This window comes from Dreissena polymorpha, chromosome 14 (genome assembly GCF_020536995.1).
Source record: "Dreissena polymorpha isolate Duluth1 chromosome 14, UMN_Dpol_1.0, whole genome shotgun sequence".
In the NCBI taxonomy this organism is placed as follows: Eukaryota; Metazoa; Mollusca; class Bivalvia; order Myida; family Dreissenidae; genus Dreissena; species Dreissena polymorpha.
The window spans coordinates 56,728,274-56,750,590 of record NC_068368.1 but is presented as its reverse complement, the minus strand read 5'-3'; the positions used below and the strand labels follow the sequence as shown (position 1 = coordinate 56,750,590).

Genomic DNA, 22,317 nt, shown 5'->3' with positions numbered 1-22,317 from the left:
TTCTTTTTATTTGTTTAAGAACATAGCAGCTGTACATCTTGATCCTGAAGACTGTGCCCTTGTATTGATCAATGTTATGGCAAAAACATAAAATGTTCAAAGTTTTTGGAGCCAAAAACTTCTACATCTTAAACCATTGAAATGAGACCTCAACATATGTCATCACCCTTATGTGTAGATGTGCAAGTCAAAATTTCCACTCACAATGATAAATGTATTTCCAAGTTATGTGCCCTTGAAATTAGCCATTTGCATGGCTGCTATTCATGCAACAAAGTGATTCATGGGTATTCTAAGTTATGTTTGTGACAAAGATTGTTTAAGTAAGTTATTTAAAAGTCAGCTAAACTATTGGGATGTTTGGTGCATTTAATCCTGTATTAATTTGCATGTACATAAACAATTGCATGATTTGTTAATATTTGTGTTTATTGGAATTAAATAAAGGCCTGTACTGTGAGGTATGATCTATTAATATTTATTATGTGTGTATATGTATATTCAGCTGATGTCCCTTATACCAACCAAAAGGACCAGAAGTCAAAGTCTTCCAACAACTGTGCTGGTTTCAAGAAGAAGTTTTGGTAGGTTTTTACACCTAATGATTTCCATCAAAATGAGTTATTAGATTAGGTATGTTTTTTGTGCAGCCTTCAAGAACTTTCAAATTCAGGTTTCTGCCTGTAACCTAAAAATCAAGTAGACATTTTTAATGAAAACTTCATGTATTGATATTTTATATTGCTACTTGTACTTGTGTATGCTTGCTAATTATAACAAGCATTCAGTCATTGTTGAGCATGTAGCAACCAAATGGGTTATTTGTTAAATGTAAATGCAAACATAATACATGGGAAAGATATTGTAACCCATAGATTAATTTACTACTTCAAGCAAGAAAAGCATGATTTATGCTGATTGGAAAATGTTGGCAGTATTAGAAATAACAATGTTAAATCATGCGACTTATTTTTAGCTTTCCTGAGCATGAAATGCTCAAGGTTAACTATTGTGATCACCCTATATCGGACATTGGCTGTTGTGTGATGTCTATTGTACATAATCAAATTTAAGCTCATTACTGCTCTGAAGGCCACATTTTTATGCCCTTGAAGGAGTGCATATAGGGATCGCAATGTCTGTCTGTCTGTCTTTCCGTCCGTCTGTCCGTCACACTTTGCATTTAGGTTTCAAAAAATGCTCATAACTTCCATGTCGCTTCAGATGTAACCTTCATATTTGGTATGCATGTGTATATGGACAAGGCACACCATGCGCACACACATTTTGACCCGTTTGACCTTGACCTTGAACTAAGGGTCCACAGTTAGGTTTCGAAATCTGCGTTTAGGTTTTAAAAAATGCTCATAACTTTTATAAAGTGTTTTTTGGGAGCATATGTCATCCTATGGAGACAGCTCTTGTTCATCCAAACTTGATGAAATTTGATCAGAATGTTTATTTGGACACTAACTAACTGGAGTTTGAATCTGGGTCATGTGCGTTCAAAAACTAGGCAACCTATTAGAACCCAATCTTAGAAAAACCTTGTTACCACTCTATTTGTCACATTTATTACTCAATTTTAATAAAATTTGGTCAGAATATTTATTTTGACAATATCTTGGCACAGTTTGAAATCAGGTCATATGTGGATTTAGAGACTAGGTCATCAGGTAATATCTTAGAAACCTTGATACCACTGAAGAGGCCACATTAATGACTAAATCTTTGTGAAATTTGTTCTGAATGCTTATCTTTACAATATTAAACCTGGGTCATGTGTGTTCAAAAATGAGGTCACCAGGTCAAATTTAAGGGAACTATTTGTTACCTCCCTAGGGGAAACATTTATGGCCCTTGATGAAACTTGTTTATCTTGGCAATATGAAGGCTTTGTTTGAATGTGGGTCAAGTGGGGTCAAAACCTTTATCACCAGGCCTAATCTTTTACTATTAGTGTTAGTGACCTCAGGTGAGCGCATAAGAGCCATGATGGCACTCTTGTTTGGGGTGAGGTTAAATCCATGCGACGAAGAATCCATTCAAAATATTTCAATGGGCAGGGAAATATTGCATCTGTGTCAAAATCATTGGGTAAGTAGATATATTCAATACGTAAATGGGAACACAGTATAATGTTTAGTTCATGACATAATCAAACATTATCTATGCATTCAGAAAGAAGAATGTCCGATGAAAAGCCACCAGAGTTCCCAGCCAAAGGAAGTCTAGATTTGGCCAGTCCTTCAAAAACCAAAGACTCAGACTCGTCTGATTTTGATAAACCTGTATCTGGGCTCAAGACTGCAGTTGAAAATAAATTCAAGATTGGATCAAGATTTGGAAAGCGTTAGTATTTTATTTTGTACTTTTAGCTCATCAGCACCCGAATTCACCAACTGATTTCAGTCTAAAATTGAACAATATTCTTATAACTGTAATATTCTAAAACCTATTGAAAGTCAAGTCTAGCATGGCACTTAGCACCCATAATTGTATTATACTTTGCTATGAACTATGTATGAATGATATAAAAGTAAGCACACTGTTAAGCTGTATATAGGCAAAATCTGAGGTTATTTTTTAAATGAGTCTAATACTATGCTTTATTCTTAAGTCTAAGAATTGGTTAGTATATATTTGCCCTGAGCATAATATGCACATAGAGAGCTTTTGTTTTTCCTTTTTGTTTGTCACTGTTTGACGTCTTCTTTCAACATTAATCTTGATAAGGTCTCATTTATCACCAAATTGTCACAAAACATATAACAATTGTCCAAATGAAATCTAGTATTATTAAACGGAAGGTTCATATCATAATTTATTTTAAACATTGTTTTTTACTTTAATGAGTTTATTTTTATGGCAAATGATTGTTCTCCTTGTGTTGGGTCTCTCTGTCAGCCCATGTCCAGCGATTTTTTACCTTCTTTATAAAGTACTGGAAAATGGCACTTTTCCTGAATAGCGAAAAACCTAATTGTCCAGAAATTGAAGGTTTCCTTTTTTTATTTTTTATTTCTAAATTAAATGCAACATTTATTTAATTTCCCTATGCAGCTCTATGGCTTGAACCTAAGCCTTCATGACGCAATTTTTCCCAATTTCAGTTTATTCTTGCTCATTTCTAACGATTGTGCTTGTACCGGTACTTTTCACCAATTGGGCAAAAGAAATGGCTGTGGTCAATCACCAAAAAAGTGAAGTTTGCAATATAAGATACAGTAGCAAACATTTAACTGAACAACGTAAATCACTTTATTGATAAACAACATCGCTCCAAAGTGGCTTGTATAAACCAAGAGTGATCCTGACACACATGAAAACCCTCTGTTAATGCCGTAACTTTAATAAGCATCTGAATTACAAACTGTCCCCATGTAGAGTATATAGCCACAGAGCAATACTTACCATATAGACGAGTTAACGCGTGACGTCACACGCACCTGCAAAGTTTAGACTCCGCCCACTGGTTGGCAAAAAGAGGTGGAATTCATATAAGCGCATATAGAAAAGGTTGACATTATCAACGTTTTTACTGATAATCATGAACTGTATCAAATATAATTTTACTATTTATGTCTGAATAAAACATAAGCATGCGTGGAAATTCATTTTTTGAACGATTATATTGTTGTTATTATTTGTTTTTACTAAAAACGAGCTCTGGAGTGGAACGTACACTATCTACGAGCTCGGTATGTGGTTACCACAAAAATCTCTACTAACCGCATTTTCACGTCCATTTTAGATACAAAATTTCAGAAATGTAAATTCGTTTAGAATAAATTAAATTTAATGAAAGAACACAAATAAGGATGGAAACAAACAACAAATAGATCGCTTTTTGTTCGCAACATATAGTAACTGATTTTAATCTTAATATATCTGTACAAACTTACCTTGTTACACAACAAATAAATTCATAAATCTAATTGTTTTATTTAATTGTGCACACCAATTTTGACACTTGTTTCAGCATTTCTAACCTGGTGTTTAATTGAACCGTTGTTCGTCACAAGCATATTATCTCGTTATGATCGGAGACTGCCCAGACAATAACACAGAAAACATGCCGGCGTCATAAACATAGGGACCTATACTTTAATTGGGTCCTTGCATAGACCACATGTGGCAGACTTTATGATACTTCCATGTCATCTCTTGGCATATTGAGCAGTCATATTGAGCAAGCCAAATATTAAAGCCAAAATACGTAACATTTGCTTTAATAAATAATTTAACATATTAAAAAAAGAAATATTTGTCCGAAACGGATTTACAGGAACATGTGTATTTATTTGTTAGCCAGTTTAATCATAATAATACAGTGCTTTATGTCTTTAAAGTTAAAATATTGTTCAATATTACTGCTACACAATTGATGTATTTACCGCGGGTACCGGCAAATGTAAACTCGTCAATTTAGTGTAAAGATTATACGTTCTTGCATTGCACGTAACACCATCATGAAAACAAGCAATCACAATGGATAAACAGTATTTGCGTAAAATAAATTAAATAAATACATATATTTATCATAAAATGCTAGATTGTTAAATGTATCACTCCTTATTATTTGTTAAGAGATTTCAATATACATGCAAAGACAGTTCAATTTGCACAAGATGCAGGTTTTATTTTCATTTGTATATTAAAATTTATTAATATTGTTATTCAATGGAAACGAAACGAAAATTCATTCTATGGGAAAGAAAATTACAACAACATTTAACGATTGTTAATGTATTCCGTTTTGTATGGCTTTGTTTTATAATTGATTAAATGCGCCTCTTATAATACACTTTCGGTCGCTGATGAGCAATAACAATATCCACACCGTTTATAGTTATAATCAAATTAATATATGTTTTATAAGTTTTGAAATATCATTTTTTAAAGTCTTACTATAAAAAAGAATACGGCTAATGTATTGTTTTGTTGTGTGGTATTGTCAGTATTTAGTCTTCCGACCACGTTTACTCTGATACTAATAACTAATTTGTATTTTTATAAAGAGGAAATTATATATATGATGATACATTTATTAGTACTAAATATGATATATTTGCACTGTTGTTTAAGAGTTGTAATGTTTATTTCGGATTTTTTATCGTTTAATTGACTAAACAAAAGCCCTTTATACATATTTTACGTGACTGTAACCAGTGTTTTTGCCAACCAGTCAGTGCGCATGCGCGGAAAATCCCGAATGTAAACAATAACAATTAACTCGTCTATAGCTGCTAATAATTCTAATGTTTATGTTTAACCCTTTACCCCTTATACACATTTTGACGCATTTGATGTCCTTTACAAAAATCTAATTAAATTCAAGTTCTTTCTTAATATATTGAAGTTTGAAAGGCTTCGTTTCCAACCCTAAGATAATGAGGACTAGCAAACAGCATAAAACCTGAACAGACTGCCAGTTACTCACAGGCTGTTCTGGTTTAATGCTGGTTGCAAAAGCCATTTTCACTTTGCTTTTGGGTGGGAAAGGGTTAACTGTTTCTTTGTTAATGAGAACATTTTAACTGAAGGATACCTAATTTTGTGTTCTCTTCTTTACAGTGTTTTTTTTGCAACCAATATACACATTCCTTACAAGCTTTCCATGCAGACAATGTTGTGTTATATGCCTGCTAATTTTCATGTCAGAACAAGCCATTCATATAAAGCACATATTCAATTATTTTATTTTTAGGTTAGAGACAGTGTTTATGTCACATGAACATTTGGACTGGGGTTTGGATTTTTATTTAATGTATAGCTATGATAAATGCAATTTGAAATTCATTATACCAAACTATGGACTATTAAAAAAAACAAAAAAACACCAATACATTAATATACTTTACCATAAAATTACATAAACCACAATAACAATTTGCTTTTGTTACAATGACGTTTCCAGATAAAAAAATAAACTACTATATCCATGTATATGAATAACAAAATTACAATATTAAGGTGTAAATATTGTATGCACAGACTTAATTTATTATTAATGTTCCGTTTGGGCGTGATCAATTATCAAATATATGAAAAAGTTATTATTAAACATTGTTTTTTTATCTAAATAGTTGTTTCGGTTACAAAATTAAAGCCACACACCTTGAAATGAAAGTAAAATTAAGTATAAATCAGAAACATATTTTATCTATGCCAAATAGAATATATCTTGTTGTAACAAGGTAGAAATCCGTCTTTTTGCCCTTTCAAACTTAAAAATAATCGCGTTTGTTGAAATGGACGTATACGTCTAGAAAGCGGTACCGCTTGAAAAATTACTTGCTAACTAGGCATTATATTTAATTTAATCTATGCCAATTAGAATATATCTAGTGGTTACAAGGTAGAAATCCCTCTTTTTGGGCTTTAAAACTCAAAGTAATCGCGTTTGTCGATATGGAAGTATTCGTATAGAAATCCTACTTTCGGTTTCAACATTTAAGAAAATAGTAAATAACTTGCTAACTAAATATAGATTTGATTTTATCTATGCTTATTATGCCCCCCTTCGAAGAAGAGGGGGTATATTGCTTTGCACATGTCGGTCGGTCTGTCGGTCGGTTTGTCGGTCCGTCCACCAGGTGGTTTCTGGATGATAACTCAAGAACGCTTGGGCCTAGGATCATGAAACTTCATAGGTACATTGATCATGACTTGCAGATGACCCCTATTGATTTTGAGGTCACTAGGTCAAAGGTCAAGGTCACTGTGACCTGAAATAGTAAAATGTTTTCCGGATGATAATTTAAGAACGCTTATGCCTAGGATCATGAAACTTGATAGGTAGATTGATCATGACTAGCAGATGACCCCTATTGATTTTCAGGTCACTAGGTCAAAGGTCAAGGTCACAGTGACCCGAAATAGTAAAATGGTTTCCAGATGATAATTCAAGAACGCTTATGCCTAGGATCATGAAACTTGATAGGTAGATTGATCATGACTAGCAGATGACCCCTATTGATTTTCAGGTCACTAGGTCAAAGGTCAAGGTCACGGTGACCCGAAATAGTAAAATGGTTTCCAGATGATAACTCAAGAACGCTTATGCCTAGGATCATGAAACTTGATAGGTACATTGATCATGACTTGCAGATGACCCCTATTGATTTTGAGGTCACTAGATCAAAGGTCAAGGTCACCGTGACCCGAAATAGTAAAATGGTTTCCGGATGATAACTCAAGAACGCTTTTGCCTAGGATCATGAAACTTCATAGGTACATTGAACATGACTGGCAGATGATCCCTATTGATTTTCAGGTCACTAGGTCAAAGGTCAAGGTCACAGTGACCCGAAATAGTAAAATGGTTTCCTGATGAAAACTCAAGAAAGCTTATGGCTAGGATCATGAAACTTCATAGGTACATTGACCGTGACTCGCAGATGACCCCTATTGATTTTCAGGTCACTAGGTCAAAGGTCAAGGTCACAGTGACAAAAAACATATTTACAAAATGGCTGTCACTACAACTGAGAGCCCATATGGGGGGCATGCATGTTTTACAAACAGCCCTTGTTAAAATATATATGGTGTGTACAAGGTAGAAATCCGTCTTTTTGCGCTTTAAAACTTAAAAATAATCGCGTTTGTGGAAATGGACTTATACGTATAGAAATCATGCTTTACAAACAGCCCATGTTAAAATATATATGGTGTGTACAAGGTAGAAATCCGTCTTTTTGCGCTTTAAAACTTAAAAATAATCGCGTTTGTGGAAATGGACTTATACATGTGTGTACGTATAGAAATCCAACTTTTGGTTTTAAAATAAAAAAAATACTTGCTAACTAGGCTATATATATTTAATGCCAATTTTGCACACTTTCAAATTACATCTATATGTATTGATTAACATTTATTTCACTTCAGGGTGTGTGGCTTTAAATATAATTTGTTTGATTAGTTTTTGCCATATGCTTGTGTTACAGTCAGAAAAATTGTAACAGCAGTGACTGAAATGAAACTAGATGTTGCCCTGCGACTCTACATTTTGTCACCAGTGTTGAAAAAGGTCAGTGCATAAGAAAGAGCTACCAAAAGATTTTGCTTACAATTTTTGGGGTAATAAAGTATGTCTTATTTTCAAGAAATTATGGTAAAATCTTGAAATTAAGAAAAATGAAAGTGTTTCATAAGAAGTGCCTTAAAGTGTACATTTTATTGGTTGCCAGCCTCTGTAAAAAGATAGAGGGGCAAAACATATGTACTAACAGAGCTTGTTATTTTGTATAGCTAGATGACAATCAGCCCCTGGAATATCTCTCTGAAATGAGGCAGGTGTCCATCGTGTTCATGAATCTGGTGCTGTCGGAGGGTATAGACACTGCCAGCACTCTTCAGACCATCTTTGAATTGGTGTACTCCAGAACCAAGGCAATGAATGGTAGGCATAGTCAGGAATGTTAACGTTTACTTTATGTTATGCTTTCTACTGTTGTAAACTTAGAAAGCACATTTCATTACACTGTAACTCCAATATAACGCGGATGACGGGGTCCAAGCCACGCAACAGCGTTATAAACGGACAGCGTTATAAGTTTTGAGCTTATTTATTTATATTGTCATGCTGTGTTGTCATCCGCAAATGCATGCATATAAATCGAATCGAATGATAAAAGTATATATACCGCTTTTCTAATGTGCACATTTGTCCGATAATCCAATATAATTACAACATCACTTACGAAAAAATAATGTTAAACATTTATTACAAGAAATATGTTTACGAATTTCGTTATCAAATTCATATGCCTACGCCATTTTTCAGAAAAATAGTACAGTGCATTATGGGACACAGCTTTCATTGGACGAGCGAATTTAAATTTAGATTAAATGCAATACGATACATGTACAAAGTAATGTTTTATTGCGTCATTCGCAGCATGTAAAAAACGTGCTTTCCGTGGACTTTCTGATAACGGGCAAAAATTTAAGTGAATCTCTGTTAACAATTACACTGCGTTAGCATGTAAATAAATCTTCAGGATTTTTTAATTTACTTTTCGTATACTTACTGAAACATTAAACATACACAAAGATCTTTTTATGTATCAAGCTTGTATAGCATATAATAAACGATAACACACTTACACAGCCATAGTATATACAATGAAATATTATACACAATAAATATAAAACATAAACAGGTAATCGTTTTAAATAACTTTAATTTGATAATTATTACACTTGCCCTTACCTTATTGAAATTAGCGCACCGAACCGCTCTGATAGGGAATACATGTAATAAACACGGACTCGCGAGTTTTCACACCTTTATTGACATTACACAACAGATTAACACCAATTAGTTGTCGAGTGTCGTTAAACCTCTTATCGATTAAAATCAGTTAAACGAACGGATAAAGCAATCAAGCTGTGATCGCCGGCTTCTTTGAATTTTCTGAATATACAAGTAGTTGCATAACATGGATTTGAATCAGAAATGGAAGGTTGGAGAAAAAACGGGATCCAAGCACCCCCCGCGTTATATTGGACACAGCGTTATAACGGACCGCACTATATTGGAGTACAGTGTAATGTGGCGAGCTATTGCTGTGTGTCGTGTGTTGTGCTTTGTCAACATTTAGCTCATTAAACCTCTAGAGGAAACTTTATAAGAATGTTTATCCTCAAAAAATATTTCACCAGGTTTTTAGAAATAACTTGTCATCAACGTAGAGGCCACATATATGACTCAATCTTGATGAAACAATATCTAGGATGAGTTTAAATCTGGGTCACCTGCGTCTAAAAACAAGGTGTTCAGATCAATTCTTTGCAAAAAAAAAGGTTGCTTGATTACACATCTTGAAATTGTTAAGAATGTTTATCTAACAATATATGAGCACTGTTTGAGTCTGGGTCATGTGTGTTGTTTAAATCATGTTTGTATGCATCAAAAAGCTATGTTACCAGTTCAAATCTTTTAAAAACCTTGTTACCACTCTAGTGAATCTAAAGACAAGGTGACCAGCTCAAATCTTCAAAAACCTTTTTACTACCTCAGAGGACACAGTGACCAAGAACCATAACTCTATCTACCTTAGTTTTTGAATTATCTCTCCTTTTATATAATTTTAAAGTAAATTTTTGTCCTAAGCATAACTCTAAATCTACTGAAGGGATTTACTTGAAATTTGAAACTTAAACAGATGGAAAGTAGGAGAAGTGCAGTGACTAAGAACCATAACTCTATCTACCTTAGTGTTTGAATTATGTCCCTTTATTTAATTTCAACGTAAATTTTTGTCCGGAGCATAATGAATTATCTCCCTTTATTTGTTTTTACAAATATTATTCTACTCTCTAAAACAAATGCTGTCATACAAGCAAACACATTTCGGCGGGGATTTGGCACAACTGTGACAAGCTCTTGTTGAAATATTGTTATGATTTTTGTCCTCAATAATGTTATTAAATTGAGCCATGTCGTGAAAAAACCTGTATTTATGACAAAATTTAACATTTTTTGTTTTCTATAGATTAATAAAGACTGTTCTGTGCTTGTTATTATGATACCAAATTTAAAGATATAGCTCCATTACTTACAGAAAATCTTTTATTTTAGTAACATAACTGCAGATTTGTTTTGACATTAACAACGTTAACAACGTTTTCAAGTCAACCGCATTCGGATTTATGTTTCATCAAAATCCATACTTATAAAAAAGATATGAAATAAAATTTAAGAATACATTTATTTTGTTAAATATATATTATCAGGTATCTGTTTGTTCTAAAAATAGTTGTGATTAACATTAAACTGTGATATAACATGCGTTGCTTAGCAACATAGTCCACTTATATTTACATCGACGGCAAACCATACAGTTTAAATCTAAACCAATCTCCCATTTTTTCACAACATATCATTTAGTTTTTCATAGGAATACACACATCATGTTCAAAACAAACACTATCAATTACACCATCAAAAAATTAACTAACACTATTCAATAATAATAATACAAATAATTTCATTGTGTTAAAATGTTAGATTTTATTTTCCCAAAGGTGCTTTTCCTAAAAATTAAGAGTTGAGTAATCTTCAATAATATCTACTTTTCACACTTATCTATTTTATTTAAAATAATAATTCTTAGCATGTTCACAATTTATTTATCATGCAGCTTATATTGTATGTAGAATTCTTCGTTTGACATGAATTCTATCGAAACAAGCAGAAGTGAATACAAATATTTCATTTTATATGAAAAATTGTTATTTAAATGTGTTATAAATAAACCAATTTATTCAAACAGACATTTAAGGATATTCAAAAAGTACTGAAAAATTAGTTTGAAGTTATTTGTCATTCCCCTGTAAATATTGACATTATAATGTGTGTAATCTTTCGCCGTAGATGCCATAGATGCAACAACATAACTATAATACTTTATGTTTCTGGGCAACGGCAAGTAGCATCCTTGTTAGCATCGCTGAGATATGGCCTGACAATTTAACTTAAATAGTACAAGTACTCTTGTCTGTTTCGGCCTCTACAATCTGCGCTCGTTGGTATGGAATATGGTCGCAATCCATAGCCACATTAACATTGACCTCTGGACATTCGACATCTGTGCGCATTGTGACCACCCATGGCTCTTCCGTCGTCATGCGGAAGTACTGATAGTGTCTGAAAATAAAAGTAAATACAATTTTGGCAAACATTTTAATACGTTTTGATAGGACACAAAATTATAATGCATTTGCGAAAAATATTCATTTGCATTGGTAACTATAATTGAAGACAATGTGCATGGTTATGTCCGAGTTTTGTTTTTCTTTCACTTTGTATTGCACTTTAGGAACTTTACACTTTTCGTTAAACAGCATTATAAAAGTGTTATACTGAAAAAAACACAATTGTACTCAGCGGTGTGAACCTTTTCAACCGATGATCATAGGCCTACATTAGTAAATACCTTACCGATGGAGTTCGTCCAAAGTGGTCGGACAATAAATTCTCCAGTTCCTGGAAACGTAAATATGCCAATTATTCAAGCATAAAATAATTGATACAAGTTTCTATACGCGAAATTACAGAGATTTGTTTTTGCACTCAGTAATTGAATAATAGGAGACAATGTAGATCTATATATGCGATATACAAGCTATTTCCTACCGAAACAAGGATAATACGTGACAAAAATTTTCCAAAATTATATGTAATAATATCCTTTCCTACATGTAAATCTATTTAAATCTATATAGAAGTTGGATAAATAATAATTTAGAGAATATGGTCGAGTTTATAATAAACAACGATAACAAATACTAACAAATTACAAATTCTATTTTGCTTTGAATTAGAAAAACTGTTAAGCTTAAGGATCGGCACAACAAATAAGAATTGGTCAGTTTATTTGACAAAAAAAACGTTTTTACGCCTTGTTATGTGTAACCCCATGGTTGCAATTAAAGGTTGGGATCAACTCTTACAACAATTCATCTACAAATAAAAATATACTTTTAGTCTGATAAAGTCTACTGTAAATATAACATGTTCATTCACTGAATATCTTAACAACGTTCAATATGGTTGTTAATTTGTAAACATGTCTTGTCCTCTATATTCTATTAAATATTTAGATCAAACTAATTTTGCTAAATAGCTAATAATAATAAAATATATTACTTACTTCTATTTCATTATCCATATCACGTCATTTCATATAAAAGATGTTTCACAAATACAAAACTGTTCAAAACAGCTACACAGATTCACATGTTTCAGTGATGAAGAAATCGTGCAAATTTAAAATAATGTTGACGTCACTTTACAGAGAATTTACCAACGTCATAACTGATGTCACGAATACAGGTTTTGTCGCAACACGGCTCAATTGATTTGCAGAAGTCACCCAAGTTTATGGGCAAGGTTATAGTTAAAGCAAAAAGTAAGCCTTCATTTTTGTGTCTGCACCATAAATCTTATACGCTTTCTTGGAAGTTAATGAAAAGTTGTTATAATGTTAAGGCCACTTTTACAATGTGTAGAAGGCATTAATTGATCATGCTGTCTCAAAATTAAAGGTCAATAGTTTAGCCTACATTGTATTCATATCTGCCTGCTGCAAAGGTAGCCAGAAGTCATGAGTAAACCACTGTGGCTCAAGATCAAGGTCACCACTTCAAGGTCAACAGATATAAATGTAGGAAAAGGCTGTCTCTTGGACTGTCTTATATATATAAGGAATTAAGAATGTTATATTGTGTTTTTCTAAGCTCCAAGAATGTGATTATTAATTATTGCATAAACTTTTTCTATAATGCCCTCTGGGGGGTTGCAAAAACTGGGCAAAAAGAGGGCTTGAACGGGAGAAATCGTGTATTAACAATGCGATTCACGTGCCGTTCAAGCCCTGTTATGTGTTTTTCATATCCATAATCTGGTCCACGCGCAGTTACTTCCTTTCTCCAGCCTTCGACGACTTTCCAAGCATAAATGGGGAAGTGAATAAGCACCAGTTTCCTCATGCATGCAGGGATAATGACTATTTCAATCCACTTTTCAAATTATACCATCTGCACTCTCTTGATAACAGCTTTATTTTATTGGCAACGTCGATGAAGTTAAGGTTATTTACTTAACACGTTCAAAAGACTATGCTGTAAATGTAAGTGTTTATGTACCTTCAACGTTCCTGCTGTAAATTCCAAAATAATTCCTCATTTCTTACTTTGCGTGGCTGCATATCAACTTGCATTAATCCACTGTATAAACACAGTTTAAATCGAAAACTGCCTATCCGAAGGTAAAGCCTCATCATTTCGGATTATGACCGAGTGAGGCATATGTAAAACACAACCTTGAACTGTATTGAAATGATCAAATTATTTAGTCGATGTCAAATGAACAAAACATATTGTTATAATGTTATTTAAAATTATTTTGGTATGTGTGATTTGTTTATGCAATAATAGCGAAAATACACATTTTCTTGGACATGATCATCTGCGTCGCTCTCAAAATCCGTTCCTGCTACGCAATCGGGCAGGAACGGATTTTTTCGAGCGCCCGCAGATGATCATGCCCTCGAAAACGTGTATTATCCCTATAATATATGTATCAATGTCTGGACACTCCTTTATATTTAAAAATTTGATTTATAAAGTCGTCTAGAAATATCCAAAGTATTAGAAAAGTAGTGATCCTTCTGTATCTTTTTGTACGCCCGTCTATGACGGGACGTATTATGGTATACCCCGCGTCTGTCCGTCCGTCCGTCCGTCCGTCCGTCTGTCCGTCCGTCCGTCCGTCTGTTAATGTCGTACGCTACGTCAAATATCCTTTGACAGATTTTCTTCAAATTTTAACACAATCTTAATATTGATAAACCCTGATCCCCTTTCGTTTTTGACGGAATTCTGAATTGTCGTTCCAGAGTTATGGGACTTTGTTCGTCAAAATTTCATGATTTCATTGAATGTCCTACTGTAGCTCAAATATCCTTCGATGGATTTTTTTCAAATTTCAACACAATCTTAATATTGATAAACCCTGATCCCCTTTCGTTTTTGACGGAATTCTGAATTGTCGTTCCAGAGTTATGGGACTTTGTTCGTCAAAATTTCGTTATTTCATTGAATGTCCTACTGTAGCTCAAATATCCTTCGATGGATTTTTTTTTTTTTTTTTTTAGTATCCCTGAAAAATTGAACAAGGTGAGCTTTTTTCTATTCCGATTGTACACTACCACTTACCCATCTACATTTCTCTTTTATTATTGGTCAAAATATCTATAACAGGTTTACTTCAACTCCATATCCTCTAAAGAAATGCATACATATACTCAAAAAAAGATATGGTATGAATGTCAAGGAGACGGCGCTCCATGCTCATGTACTTATAAAATAAACCATGTATTCAAATACAAATAAACTGAAGTAAAAAAATGATTCAAAGGGTTATTTATTACCTTACTATTTCATTGGCGAACGACGGGCGTATCATGCGCTCATGGCGCAGCTCCTCAGTTTTCATAATTACATACATGTATATTCAATATTTTGTATGTTCATAAGACTTTTTTTCCATTTTACAGGTTCATTAAATAAATTATTCCTTTTTGATAAGGTAACAATAGTTGATAATTTATATTCCTTGTTATTGTTCATTGTGTCGTTTTGGATCTTGTTGAGTTGAAAGTAGTACGTCCTTAAATTGTTTAACTTAGCTATGTATACATTCTTAGACCTACAAATTATTTTAAGATAACATCTAGGGGAAAAGAGGGAATGTGCATTGCTAAATAATCATTGTCAATTTTAATGGGGATAATACCTTTGATATGCCCGTTTTACATTTTATTTTTAAGTCTTTAATATAGTTTTGTTTTTGTAGCTTATTAGTTAAAAGGTGACCAGGTTCTAGAATTACTATAAAAGGATCTGATTGCAGAGATAATAGGTTCTTTTTATTCACAATTAAAAAATTGGAGAAGATTACTTTAATTGATTGGCATACGTTTGGTTATGTGTTAAAAAAAGACAATACTAAGTTAACAAATGTTTAGCTTATTTAGTATAAGCAGATCTTTTTTATGTTACTATTTAACTATTACTAGTGTTTTTGTTACCAATTTGAGACTGTCTATTTCTGTGGTTGTTGCTTCCATGCTTCTTTCTCCAAAACTGAATTGCAAAAAGCAACATTATCAAACAAACTGCAAGTTATTATAGATTTCCACAGAGCTTAGACCATTATCTCTTTATATGTAAAATACTCTCGTTTTGCTAAATGGTTGTGCATAAAATGTTTAATTCCTACAAGAAATATAAGGAAACATCACTTCTTACAAAAATCTGTAAAATAGTTCGTATATTTGTTGACTGGTTATGTCATGTTACCAGGGCTGCACATTTCTGTTGATCTTTGGGCTGCCTGGCTTCAAGAGTGAGAATGACTGCGCCCATGCCCTCATGAGCTCTGGGAGAATGAAGAGCCAACTGCACAAGGTGCAAGGTGTCAGGTATTTAAGAGGCTTGTGCAAACAAAGGGAATTAATTCAGTATTTTGTTCGTTGATCAGTGAATCTGGTCTCTTAGGTAAAATTGTGTAAAAAAAATATATTGTGAAAAATGATTACCATTACAACGAGAGCTGTGATCAAAAATCAAATAATAAATGGTAATGTTCTTGTCCATGTATTTATGGGACGCTATATTCTTCATCAAATATACATAAATTCAAATTCTGTACAAGTTTTATTTTTTTAATTGACACTCTTTCAAGATATTGCACAATTATAACATGATGTTTTAAATTAAATTGTAAGAATGTGTAAATACACCACGGAAAAGTAGTTTTGTATGATTGATATAGATGAACTTGTTCAGATTTTAAGAACATCATTTATTCATGTAACACATATACATGTATTACAGTTATGATGTTGAAAAAAATCCTAATTAATATAAAATACTAAATGGTATATATTAGTTTCTTGTATTATTTAACATAACTTCTTTTGAAATATTGAATTAAGAAGATGTAATATGTTTACAGGGCTCGAATTTAACTTTTTTTCTACTTGCAAAACATTGCGAGCTGCTTTAATACCAACTCGCAAAAGCAAAAACATTTCGCAAATTATGTATGAATGAATTATTTAGGAATATATTTTTATTATCCGATTTATTTAAGGATATTCTAGGAAATGCAGTGGGTGGGGGTCACGAAATTGTCGAATGGGATAAATTAAATTTGTGTTGGCTAGGCCCTTTGGGTATTGTTTTCAAATATAAGGGTGTCGTGCATGTTCACTCAGAAAACAAAGTTAATGTGTCAGTTTGGGATATTTTGTAATGGATTTTCGATTATTGAAAAAAATCATCTATGATACCTAGTGTCGAGTGTGACGTCACCAAAATACATATCGTACTTGACACCCATGCCGACGTTTTTTTTCAATGCAAGCCATATAATTAATTATTAGCAGCTTAATAAAATGAATTTTAATTATGTATAAACAATAAGTACTTTTCGATATATTACATACCGATGACATCTGGTCAGGCATGAAATGCACACAATCCTCGTAGAACATTTGATTGACGTGATCATCTTCATCGACAACAAGTTTTAGTTTTATATTGAGTTTTTTTTCCCACTTTTTACTGTTTTCGTAGAAGGATTTAATTTCCTTTTTTTTTTCTAACTCAACGGTTAACTTTGCTTTCGTATTGTTATTTTCGTCTGTGGGCAAAAAGAAACTAGTTATTTTTCGCTTCGACGCCATGTAAGTATAAGTATACCAGTCTACATACTAGGTGCGCGCTTCCGCATACGGCTATTCGGACATTCTATAAATTGACCTACGGTATAGCGTTCACAATGTCGCGCGCATTTAGCAATATTACTCTTTTTTTTTCTCAGTATTTCTTTACTCGCAAAACAACACTAGTGGCTTAAAACTTAACTCCCAATCGGTATTTTTCACTCGCATTTTGCAAGTGTGCGAGTGTTAATTTCAAGCCCTGGTATACAACTTAACGGATAAAATAAGTTTCATGAGTATTTAGCAATCAAAATGTCTGCAAGGATTATAGGAGATGAACTGCTTTTGGAACATCATATTTATAATTCTAAGAGACATGTTTAAGTTACTTTAATCCAAATGTGTTTTATTTAAATATTGATATTACATTGTGCTGTAATATTTTCCAGAAATGTATCAATTGGTGTCACCACTGGTACAACCTTCTGTGGTGTAGTAGGGCATCCAAAGAGACATGAATATTCAGGTATTATGCAGCGCAATCTTAGATGATCTATCCGCCGTGCTCTTAAACAATGGGGTTTAATGTATGTGCGTAGAGTGGCGTCTAAGATAAGCCTGTGCAATCTGCATGCATAGCTTTATCAAGGACAATTCTTTCTTCCTAGGCTGGATATTTGTTGAGAAGAGACCTCCTTTAACCCTTTGCATGCTGGGAAATTTGTTGTCTGCTAAAATATTGTCTGCTGAATTTCTAAAATTAGCATTTTCTTCGATTTTTTTCAATGAATACTATCAAAATAGCAAACGGTTTGGATCCTGATGAGACGCCACGTTCTGTGGCGTCTCATCTGGATCCAAACTGTTTGCAAAGGCCTTCTAAATTCGGTTCCCGCACTGAAAGGGTTAAATGAAAAATTCCATAAAAGTTTTGTCCTATTTATATCTCTGCAGAATGCACATGCCTTAAGACCAATTTTCCCATAGTGTAGCTCATGTACATTTGTGTTGAGTACCATTGAATTTGGATTGGTATGAAATATGTTGGAACTTAATCCCATAAAAAGGACTTGTGACATTGGAAAATATTCAAATGACTTATAATTATTGTTTAAATTAAATTGATACATAGTTAGAGCTACAACGCTACAAATCTATTTATAATAAAAGTTTGATAAATAAGTGGGAATTTTTTATGCATATTCCTTATTTCATACCGCCTTGACAGATAAGTAATGCTTGTAACTTTCTGTTATAGATTTCATATTTATCAAGCTGTAAACAGTTGTTTTATTTGGTTAATTGTATACTTGAACTCAAAACATACAGCAACACTTTAGTGCAATAGAACATGAGTTTTATTTTGTTTTGAAATGCATAGATTGATTTAATGATATCAGGTTAAATAAAGTATGGTCTTGTCCTATAATTATTTTTAGCACTTGTTTATTTGATTGCTATCTCAAGAACACTTTTTAATTTAATATTACATGATTCCAAATGTATATAACAGAAAAAACAGCAAGGGAAAAAATTGACTTATTATATTGCTGTTTACATGATACATTATAACATAATAATAATTGGATTATTTTAGGATTAAGATACAGTTTATCATACAATAAAACATTTCGGCTTATCTCATGGCCTAGTCTCTTTTCAAGCTTCTAATTAAAGACTTTGTCCAGTCTACTCACTTAATATTGTGCTTTATAATACATCCTGCGGTTTGCAGTTATTGGTAGGAAGGTGAACATGGCTGCTCGGTTGATGATGAATTACCCCGACAAAGTCACCTGCGATACGGACACATTCCAAACCTGCCGACTACCTGCCTCGTACTTTGTGGAAATGGCTACAAAGCAATTGAAAGGCTTGAAAAACGTGGGTGTAATTCGGGAGTTTGCAGGATTTTCTGGAGAACAGAAAACTGTTGCTAAACAGATCACCCACTCAATGTATCCTATACTTGGTATGTATTTTAGTTTGAAATGCTAGAGTTTATAAACAATTTAATAAACAATTTACAAAAGTTGAAGAACAAGTATATTTTATCTGTATAAGGGTACATAGGATTCACAAAATCATTTGCCCATCTTGTTTGAAAGCATGCATTGGAGTGACCATTGGTAAGAATTAACTCTGGTTACTGGAAAAGGAAAATAGGAATGTTTGTTTTAAGCTCACCTTACCACATCGTGCTTACGTCGAGCTTTTGTACTCACAGTGTTTTTATTTCACCATTTTGGATATAGGCCATTTGTATTAGGGAAAAATTGCATTGTTTTAACTAAAAGTGGTAAATTGGTGTTGTTTTTTTATAACAAATACTATCAAGTCAAGAATAAAATGTTATCAATATTTTATTTACTAATGTACAACTGATAAAAATGGAAAGGGCGATGAACTGAAAATTGTGATTAAAACAATGTTTGTTTTGATTAACCTTATATTGGAAATTTCAGCCAGTCATTTGGGAAAAATGCATACTTTTAGAGATTGGAAAAATGTGGCCAAAATTGGGCCAAATTTGTGCCCCATATTTACCATAAAAACAACACTGGTTCACCATTTTGTCTGTCCTCAACATTTACCCTGTGAACAATATAGAGGCATTTTTAATTGCCCAATCTTGAAATGTTTGTCCTAATAATAGACAATCCCAGAATCGATAAATTGACCGCCGCCATATTGGCTATCACGTGACCCGCTGATCCTGACGGTACTGAAGAATTTGGCAGATTACAGCGTGATCATAGTGTACACCCGCTTTATTCCAATAAACAGTACTTTATGACTTCTCACAAAAGGATTGAAAACAATTGAAACATGAAACCAAGTGTCATATGTATCACATCGTTAATCAATATAAGTTAAATAAGAAATATACACATAGATTTATAAAATATGTGTCTCTGCAACAATATTCAGTGACAACACGTAATGTTTAAGGTCGAGTTTGTTTCTTAAGCATATCTTTCAGTAATGCCTTTGTATAAAATTTAATTATTTCTTTATGGAATAAAATTATTCAATGAAAATTATAAAGGTTATAGAAATATCTAATGTCCGAAGTAAACAGTTGTGATTTGAGCGTGAATAGTGCCGGAGATATTATTATGAGCGTAACTTGAAAGATTTCAGGACTGAGGTTAGACAATTTTATTGAAAAAGTAGATGTCTGCCTTTGTTTAAGCCTGTATTATTCTTATCATGCCGTACTTCTATAGTTCCTGAGGTACTCAATTAGAAACTTTGTAAGATTCAAGACCGAGGCCGACTTTTTTTTATTGAATAGTACATATCTTTGTTTGTCTATACATTTTCCATTTCGTTATTAATATTTCCCTTGTAAATGTCATTTTAAAGATAATATAAAAATCTATAGCCGAAAAGAAGTTTGTGATTATAAAATTGGTCCAGAAATATTTATTAGCAAACCTCTGTAAGATTTCAAGTAGAGGCAAACATTTTTAAATTAAAAGTATGTATCTGGTTGAGTCTAAAACTAAAGTGTATTTTAGCAATTTCTTTTATTTAAAAATCGCTCTCAAGCTCATACAAAAATCACTAGCCAGATATGAATTTTGTGATTCTAAATGAACAAGTACCGGAGCTATTCATTTGCAAAACTGTGTAAGATGTCAGGACATGGCATACTCTTTTTTTGAAAAGGACATATCAGCTTTTGCCTATAACTTTCTTATAATTATTATTATTGAAATAACATTTAACATAGTAATACCAAAGTTTATAGTCTGAAATAAACTGTTTTGGGCTGTTCTCAATATTTTCTAAACTGATTTCATTATCTGTTAAATTTTCTTAATAACATCTAAATTCACGATAAACATGTTATGATGAAAAATATGGAGCCTTAAATAAACTTGAATAGTTCCAATTGTGTTCTCTAGATTTCCTAAACGTATGTCTATATTCATTTTTCGTTATAAAGTCTAAATTTACGATTAAAAAATAAAAACACGAAACAAAATAAGTGATTTTTTTCTTCGTTTATTATGGATGATTAATTTCAGCAAGATAAAGGTCTTGAAGAAAAAACATCAGCGATAAAGGAGCGAACAAATACGCTGAATGGGAGGCGATGTCCCAATTGTGGATTTAAAGCGTTTATGGGTATGCCCGTGACACCACATGTCTGCACATGTGTAGATACCGTAATTAAAATAACATATCATGTGTCACCTTTAAATAACATGTTTAAAGACAATCAAGACCTTATTCTCGCCAGGGACCTATACAAATAGGTCCCTGTTTATGCTGAGATTTATTACTCTTAATTGAATGCAGATGAACCTTATTTCTCTTAATTACGTAATAACTGATATTAAAAAAACACAAACTATTATGTTATTATCATATCGATAACAGAAACTTTTTAAATCTTCAAATATATTCAATAAAATCGTTTCGCCTTCTTCTTTTGTTCAGGGACCTATGTAAACATATATGTCCCTGTTGTTTTCTTCAGTACCGTTTTGGAGGCGCGTAAGTATTCAGGGGCGGTAATCCGGGAGTTATCAATTTCTGGGATTGTCTTTATTTAAGCAAAGTTGACTAGGTCACATGTGGTCAAAAAGCCACAAGAATAACTTATAGAAAAAGCTTGTGAACCCTCTAGACTCCAATTATTTATCCCAATCATAAAATTTGTTTGAACAATTTTCCTAATGATATCTCGGCCAAGTTTGAAAATGGTTCCTTCGAAACACATGGCCACGCTGGTAGCAGGCAAGTTTTCAATAAATGGCTATAGTTAATACCTTTTAAAGACTCAAGAAGTCACATTTCTGTGCCCGATCATCATGAACAATTCTTAAGTCTGTTGAAAAACATAGCAGCCTGGAGATGGGGCAGTTTTCCTTATATGACTTTTGGAAAACAGTGAAATAAATACTGTGGTGGTCGCATTTTAATAGCCCAATAATCGTGAAACTTGCTAAGAACATTGATTCTTAACTAGATTGTAAGACTAAATTAAGGAAAGAACTTGTGAACCCTCTAAAGTCCTCATTTATTCCTCAAAAAACACGACACTGTAAGAAAATTTATC

At 32.9% G+C, this 22,317-nt stretch overlaps 1 protein-coding gene across 1 annotated transcript in view; it reads left to right on the top strand.

Moving 5' to 3' along the window:
• Window positions 1–22,317, top strand: part of LOC127856921 (adenylate cyclase type 10-like) — a 79,394-nt gene that overhangs the window by 16,477 nt on the left and 40,600 nt on the right. The window contains exons 6-13 of the mRNA XM_052393118.1: window positions 506–584; window positions 2,182–2,352; window positions 7,950–8,032; window positions 8,254–8,404; window positions 15,069–15,100; window positions 15,877–15,995; window positions 17,693–17,769; window positions 18,979–19,215. Coding sequence (XP_052249078.1) covers window positions 506–584; window positions 2,182–2,352; window positions 7,950–8,032; window positions 8,254–8,404; window positions 15,069–15,100; window positions 15,877–15,995; window positions 17,693–17,769; window positions 18,979–19,215 — 949 coding nt within the window. The remainder of the gene's footprint in view (window positions 1–505; window positions 585–2,181; window positions 2,353–7,949; window positions 8,033–8,253; window positions 8,405–15,068; window positions 15,101–15,876; window positions 15,996–17,692; window positions 17,770–18,978; window positions 19,216–22,317) is intronic.